The sequence below is a fragment of the Melozone crissalis genome, unplaced genomic scaffold (genome assembly GCF_028551555.1).
Source record: "Melozone crissalis strain CALT ecotype California unplaced genomic scaffold, PUWL_Pcris_2 ptg000320l_1, whole genome shotgun sequence".
NCBI classification, from domain to species: Eukaryota; Metazoa; Chordata; class Aves; order Passeriformes; family Passerellidae; genus Melozone; species Melozone crissalis.
The window spans coordinates 26398-34402 of record NW_026536071.1 but is presented as its reverse complement, the minus strand read 5'-3'; the positions used below and the strand labels follow the sequence as shown (position 1 = coordinate 34402).

Here is an 8005-nt window from a genome sequence, read left to right as displayed (position 1 = left end):
GTGACCTGTGGTGACCCTTGGTGACCCCTGGTGACCGGTGTCACTCTGTGTCTCTCCACGGTGACCTGTGGTGACCCCTGGTGACCCCTGGTGACTGGTGTCACTCTGTGTCTCTCCACGGTGACCTGTGGTGACCCCTGGTGACCCATGGTGACCGGTGTCACTCTGTGTCTCTCCACGGTGACCTGTGGTGACCCCTGGTAACCTGTGGTTACCTGTGGTGACCCCTGGTGACCCGTGGTGACCCCTGGTAACTCATGGTGACCCGTGGTGACCCCAGTGTCACCTTGTGTCTCTCCAGACTGACCAGTGGTGACCCATGGTGACCCATGGGGACCCATGGTGACTCATGGTGATCAGGTTGACCGCTGTTGTCTCCCCACCACACAGATGACCCCAGCGATGACCCCTTGATGACCCCATGACCCCCGGCTGTCCCCTCTGTCCCACTCAACCCCAGCCAGGGGGTCAGTGACCCCTGTGACATCACCCAGAGCCTCCACCACAGTGACGTCAGACCCAGCACTGTGACATCACACATCACAGTGACATCACATCCATCACCGTGATGTCACACACCACCGTGACGTCAGTGACGTGATAGTAAAAACTCAATAAAACCCAGTATAAACCAGTATGGACCTGTATAAACCAGTATAAACCAGTAAAAAAACCAATAAAACCGATATAAACCAATACGGACCAGTACGGACTAGTAAAAACCAGCACAGGCCAGCATAGCCAGGATTAACCAGTATAACCAGTACAAACCAGTTTGGCCCCTAGAAACCAGTATAGACCAGCATGTACCAATACAAACCAGTACAGATCAGTACAAACCAGTCAAGACCAGTACAAACCAGTACAGATCAGTATATACCAGTATATACCAATACAAACCAGTACAGACCACTACAAACCAGTCAAGACCACTGTATACCAGTATAAACTAATACAAACCAGTACAACCCAGTCAAGACCAGTACAACCCAGTCCAAACCAGTACAGACCAGTATACACCAGTACAAACCAGTACAGACCAGAACAAAACAGTAAAACTCAGTACAATCCAGTACAACCCAGTACAGACCAGTAAAACCCAGCGCAGCCCAGCACAACCCAGCAAGACCCGCTAGACCAGGCTCGAACTGGGGACTACATTACCCAGCGTACACCGCGCGCGCTTCCGGGAGGGAAAGGAGGGGCGTGGCCTGGCCCAATGAGCCGCGGCCCGATTGGCGGCGGGGAAGGCGGGAAGGCGGAGAGGGCGTGGCCTCGTGAGGCGGAGGGGGCGTGGCCTCGTGAGGCGGCGCGGCCCGGGCGTTGCGCGGCGGCGGCGGCAGCGCCGGGCCCGGTTCTGGCCCGGTTCTAACGCGGTTCTAACCCGGTCCTGGCCGGGCTCCGGCCCCGGCGGAGCCATCGTGAGCCCCGCAGGTGAGCGGAGGGAAGAAGAAGAGGAGGAGGAGGAGGAGGAAGCGGCGGGGCCGCGGCGGCGGCGCCTGCGCGGGGCGGGCCTGGAGGAGGCGGGGCCTGCAGGGGCTGAGGGGAAAGGGGCGGGGCCTGAAGGCCGTGGGGGGGGGGGCGAGGCCTTCAGAAAGGGGCGGGGCTTAGTGCCATCTGGCCACGCCTCCGGGTTGGCCACGCCCTCCGGATCGACTTTGGGGTCCCAGCTGCACACCTGGAGTAGGGCTGGGGTCTCACCTGTCCCCCCCATATTGTGTTTGGGGTCTCGCCTGCACACTTGGGATGGGGCATTGGTCTCACCTGTTCCCCTGGGTCAGATTTGGGGTCTCACCTGTGTCTGTGTCTCGTGTCCAGGATTCTACGTGCCCAACTGTACTGGGTCTGGGGTCTCACCTGTGCTGGGATTGGGGTCTCACCTGTCCCTGTGTTACCCATCTGGACTCTCGCCTGTCCCCCATGTTCCATGTCTGGGCTCTCACCTGTGTCAGGTGCAGGCTCTCACCTGTCCCTCATGTTCCATGGCTGGGCTCTCACCTCTCCCTGTGTTTGATGTCTGGGTTCTCACCTGTCTGTACATTGGGTCTGGTGTCTCACCTGTCTCAGATCTGGACTCTCAACTCTCCCCATCTGTCAGGTCCCCTGTGTCAGGTGCAGGCTCTCACCTGTCCCCCATGGTCCATGTTTGGGCTCTCAGCTGTGTCAGGTGTGGGCTCTCACCTGTCCTTGTGTTTAATATCTGTGCTCTCACATGTCCCTGCCCCAGGTCTGTGCTCTCACCTGTGTCAGCTCTGTACTCTCACCACTCCCAGGTTTGTGATCTCACCTGTCCCAGGTGCAGGTTCTCACCTGTCTCAGATTTCGGCTCTCACCTGTGTCAGGTGCAGGCTCTCACCTGTGTTAGCTCTGTGCTCTCACCTGTCCCAGCTCTGTGCTCTTACCTGTCTCAGGTTTGTTCTCTCACCTGTCCCAGGTCTGGGCTCTCACCTGCAGCCGTGTCCCCCCAGGTGCGGCCATGGCGGGCGCGGCGCCCCCCGCAGGTGCCCCCGAGCACCCCTTCACCTGCCGGGAGTGCGGCAAATCCTTCCGCTGGTCCTCGCGCCTGGCGCACCACCTGCGCAGCCACACAGGTGAGCGCCCCTACAAGTGCCCCGAGTGCCCCAAGGCCTTCAAGGGCTCCTCCGCCCTCCTCTACCACCTGCGGGGCCACACGGGCGAGCGCCCCTACACCTGCGCCACCTGCGGCAAGAGCTTCAAGCGCTCCTCGCTGCTGCAGACGCACCTGCGCGTGCACACGGGGCTGCGCGCCTTCAGGTGCGCCCAGTGCGGCCTCACCTTCAAGTGGGCGTCGCACTACCAGTACCACCTGCGGCAGCACTCGGGCGAGCGGCCCTACCGCTGCCCCGCCTGCCCCAAGGCCTTCAAGAACTCCTCCAGCCTGCGGCGCCACCGCCACACCCACACGGGCGAGCGCCCGCACACCTGCGACACCTGCGGGAAAGGTTTCGCCCAGGCCGCCAACCTGCGGCAACACCTGCGTGTGCACACGGGGGAGCGGCCGTACACCTGCGCCGCCTGCGGCAAGAGCTTCACGCACTCGTCCAACCTGCACCTGCACCGGCGCACGCACGGCCCCGCCCCGCAGTGCCCCGCCTGCGCCGCGCCCTCGGCCTCGCGCGCCTGCCCGCAGCGGCACCCGCAGGGCCCCGCCCCGCCCGGCGCCGCCTCACCTGAGCCGCTCTGGAGGCCGCTGGGGCTCACCTGTGCCGAGCAGGAGGTGCCGGTGACGCCGGCCACGCCCCCGGCCCCGCCCCACCGCTGCCTCACCTGCGGCAAGAGCTTCAAGAACGGGGCGGGGCTGGCGCGGCACCTGCCCGGGCACGAGCGGCCCCGAGCCCCGCCCGCGCCGGGCGAGGCCGAGGCGCCGGCCCCGCCCGAGCGGCCGTACAGGTGCGGCGAGTGCGGCAAGGCCTTCAAGGGCTCCTCGGGGCTGCGCTACCACCTGCGCGACCACACGGGCGAGCGCCCCTACACCTGCGCCACCTGCGGCAAGAGCTTCAAGCGCTCCTCGCTGCTGCAGACGCACCTGCGCGTGCACACGGGGCTGCGCGCCTTCAGGTGCGCCCAGTGCGGCCTCACCTTCAAGTGGGCGTCGCACTACCAGTACCACCTGCGGCAGCACTCGGGCGAGCGGCCCTACCGCTGCCCCGCCTGCCCCAAGGCCTTCAAGAACTCCTCCAGCCTGCGGCGCCACCGCCACACCCACACGGGCGAGCGCCCGCACACCTGCGACACCTGCGGGAAAGGTTTCGCCCAGGCCGCCAACCTGCGGCAGCACCTGCGTGTGCACACGGGGGAGCGGCCGTACACCTGCGCCGCCTGCGGCAAGAGCTTCACGCACTCGTCCAACCTGCACCTGCACCGGCGCACGCACTCGGCGGCGCGGCCCTTCCGCTGCCCCGCCTGCCCCAAGGCCTTCGTCGTGGCCGCCTACCTGCAGAGACACCTGCGCACGCACGGCCCCGCCCCGCGGCGCGCGCCCGGCGCTGCCGCCGCGCCCGGCGGCGCCGCGCCCGCGCCGTCGCCTGCCGGCGCTTACCTGGTGCTGCCCGGCCCCGGCGGCGCCTCCCCCCGCAAGGTGCTGCTGGTGGCGGCCACGCCCGGCCGCGCCCGGCCGCACCTGGCGCAGGTGGGCAGGGGGCAGCGCACCTGGCACGGCGTCCTGCTCATACCTGGGGCGGGCAGGGAGGGAGCGGCAGTGGGGGTGCAGGTGGCTGGGGTGACAGATGTGACAGGGGTGACAGGTGTAGATGTGACAGGTGTGGCAAGTGTGGCAGGTGTTACAAGTGCAGGTGTGGCAGGTGTTACAGGTGTAGGTGTGACAGGTGTGACAGGTGTGACAGGTGTGGGTGTGACAGGTGTGGATATGACAGGTATGAAAGGTGTGACAAGTGCATGTGTGACAGGTGTGGGTGTGGCAGGTGTGACAGGGGTGACAGGTGTGACAGGGATTACAGGTGTGACAGGTGTTACAAGTCCCGGTGTGACAGGTATGACAGGTGTTGGTATCACAGGGGTCACAGGTGTCACAGGGCTTACAGGTGTGGCAGGTGTAGGTGTGGCAGGTGTGACAGGTGTAGGGGTCCCAGGTGTCACAGGTGTCACAGGGGTCACAGGTGTCCAGCTCCAGGTGCTGCCGGTGGTCCCAGAGATCACCAATGTCCAGGTGCAGCATGGGGAGGTGACAGGTGTGACAGGTGTGACAGGTGTGACGGGTGTGACAGGTGTGACAAATGCAGGTGTGACAGGTCTCACAGGTGTGGCAGGGCTGCAGCTCCAGGTGCTGCCAGTGCCTTCAGAAGTCACCAACGTCCAGCTCCAGGCAGGTGAGGTGACCAATGTCCAGCTCCAGGTGTTGCCACCAGCTGCAGGTGGCTCAGGTGTGCAGCTCCAGGTGTTGCCACCAGCTGCAGGTGGCTCAGGTGTGCAGCTCCAGACAGGTGAGGTGACCAATGTCCAGCTCCAGGTGTTGCCACCACCACCTTCAGGTGGCTCAGGTGTGCAGCTCCAGGTGTTGCCAGCACCACCTGAGGTCACCAACGTCCAGCTCTGCACAGGTGAGGTGACCAACGTCCAGCTCCAGGTGTTGCCACCACCACCCCCAGGCGGCACAGGTGTGCAGCTCCAGGCAGGTGAGGTGACCAACGTGCAGCTCCAGGTGTTGCCACCACTACCTGAGGTGGCCAATGTCCAGCTCCAGGTGCTGCCAGCACCACCCTCAGGTGTGCAGCTCCAGGCAGGTGAGGTGGCCAATGTCCAGCTCCAGGCTCTGCCGCTGACCTCAGGTGTCACCAACGTCCAGCTCCAGGTTTTGCCACCACCCCCAGGTGGCACCAATGTGCAGCTGCAGACAGGTGAGGTGGCCAATGTCCAGCTCCAGGTTTTGCCACCACCCCCAGGTGGCACAGGTGTGCAGCTCCAGGCCACTGAGCTGCCCAGTGTCCACCTGGAGACCTCAGAAGGGACCGATGTCCACCTGGAGACCTCAGAACTGCCCAGTGTCCACCTGGAGACCACAGAGGTGACCGATGTCCACCTGGACATCTCAGAGGTGGCCAATGTCCACCTGGAGACCATGGAGGAGGTGCCCAGTGCCCACCTGGAGACCTCAGAGGTGACCGATGTCCACCTGGACGCCTCAGAGGTGACCGATGTCCACCTGAATGTGTCAGAGGTGACCGATGTCCACCTGCAGACCACCGTGATGACCAGTGCCCACCTGGAACCCACAGAGGTGCCCGGTGCCCACCTGGACACCTCAGAGCTGCCCAGTGTCCACCTGGAGACCGCAGAGGTGACCGATGCCCACCTGGACATGTCAGAGGTGCCCAGTGTCCACCTGGAGAGCTCAGAGCTGCCCAGTGCTCACCTGGAGACCACAGAAGTGACCAATGCCCACCTGGCAACCAGTGACACAGCTGATGTCCACCTGGACACATCAGAGATGACCGATGCTCACCTGGAGACCTCAGAACTGCACAGTGCCCACCTGGACACCTCAGAGGTGACCGGTGCCCACCTGGAGACCACTGAGGTGACCGATGTCCACCTGGAGCCCATGGAGGAGGTGCCCAGTGCCCACCTGGACACCTCAGAGGTGACCAGTGTCCATCTGGAGACCTCAGAGGTACCCAGTGCCCACCTGGACATGCCTTGTGTCCACCTGGAGACCACCGAGGAGGTGATGGATGCCCACCTGGAGACCAACGAGATGACCAATGCCCACCTGGACACCTTGGCAATGACCAGTGTCCACCTGGAGGTGCCTGGTGCCCACCTGGACTCATCAAAAATGCCCGGTGCCCACCTGGAGCCCACAGAGGTGCACCTGGAACCCCCCTAGGAGGTGACCGATGCCCACCTGGAGACCTTGGAGGTGCCCAGTGCCCACCTGGAAGTGCCCAGTGTCCACCTGGAGACCATGGACATGCTCGATGCCCACCTGGGTGTGTCAGAGGTACCCAGTGCACACCTGGACACAACTTGGAGATGACCAGTGTCCACCTGGAGACATCAGAGGTGTCCTCTGCCCACCTGGAGACACCTTGGAGGTGCCCAATGTTCACCTGGGTGTGTCAGAAGTGCCCAGTGCCCACCTGGAGAGCATGCAGGTGCCCAGTGCTCACCTGGGCGCACCTTGGAGATGACCAATGTCCACTTTGGCATGTCAGAGGTGCCCTCTGCCCACCTGGACACACCTTGGAGATGTCCAGTGTCCACCTGGAGACACCTTGGAGCTGCCCAGTGCCCACCTGGGCATGTCAGAGGTGCCCAGTGCTCACCTGGAGACCATGGACATTCCCAATGCCCACCTGGACATGTCAGAGGTGCCCAGTGCTCACCTGGACACACCTTGGAGCTGCCCAGTGTCCACCTGGAACCCACCGAGAAAGTGCCCAGTGCCCACCTGGACACACCTTGGACATGACAAGTGTCTACCTGGATGTGCCCTCTAGCCACCTGGACATGCCAGAGGTGCCCAGTGCCCACCTGAAGACCATGGGCATGCTCAGTGCTCACCTGGACACACCTTGGAGATGCCCACTGCCCACCTGGAACCCACCAAGAAAGGTCCCAGTGCTCACCTGGAGACCACACAGGTGCCCAGTACTCACCTTGGAGGTGCCCAGTGCCCACCTGGAGACCCCCCCAGGTGCTCCTGGCCTGGGGGACCCCGTGCCCCACACCTGTGCCCACAGGTGAGGGAGGTGCCAGGGGGTACCTGAGGGGGTACCTGGGCTCACCTGCCCAGGTGAGGGGTACCAGGGGTTACCTGAGGGGGTACCTGAGCTCAGCTGTCCAGTTGGGGTGTGCCAGGAGGTACCTGATGGGTGCCAGGGGGTACCTGAGGGGGTATCTGGGGGTACCTGGGGGGGTACCTGAGGGGGTACCTGAGCTCACCTGCCCAGGTGAGGGGTGCCAGGGGGTACCTGGGGGTACCTGGGAGGTGCCAGGGGGTACCTGAGGGGTGCCAGGGGGTACCTGAGCTCACCTGCCCAGGTGAGGGGTGCCAGGGGGGTACCTGGGGGTACCTGAGCTCACCTGCCCAGGTGAGGCCGTTCCCGCGTTCCCCCCATTTCAATAAAGGTGCCCCTCCCTTCCCCCCCCAGTTCTGTTTGTGCTTCCTGGATGGGCAGGGCCAAGGGAGGGGGCGGGGCCATGACCAAGGGGAGTGGCCAAAGGAAGAGGCGGAGCCAGGGCCAAGGGGAGGGAGGGGCTAAAACAAGGGGAGGAACCAAAGGATGGGGTGGGGCCAATGGAGGCGGGGCCAAAAAGGCAAAAGGTGGGAGGGGCCAGTGGGAGTGGGCGGGGCCAAGGGGGTTATTGGGAATGGGGGCGGGGCAGTTTAGCGGCCAGTCCATCCCAGTATGGTCCCAGTGATTCCCAGTACGTCCCAGTATGGGTCTGGTATTGTCCCAGTATGGCCCCAGTATGGCCCAGTATGGCCCCAGTATGGCCCCAGTATAGTCCCAGTATGGCCCCA

The 8005-nt window shown here is 63.8% G+C and overlaps 1 protein-coding gene across 1 annotated transcript; it reads left to right on the top strand.

Moving 5' to 3' along the window:
- The first annotated feature begins 1321 nt into the window (after positions 1–1321).
- Positions 1322–7162, top strand: ZNF709 (zinc finger protein 709). Its single transcript, XM_054294724.1, has 7 exons — positions 1322–1434; positions 2469–4394; positions 4620–4873; positions 4988–5158; positions 5267–6202; positions 6368–6609; positions 7130–7162. Exons 2-6 carry the CDS (start codon positions 2477–2479, stop codon positions 6512–6514), a joined length of 3426 nt encoding a protein of 1141 aa, XP_054150699.1. The 5' UTR covers positions 1322–1434; positions 2469–2476; the 3' UTR covers positions 6515–6609; positions 7130–7162.
- The last annotated feature ends 843 nt before the right edge of the window (positions 7163–8005 follow it).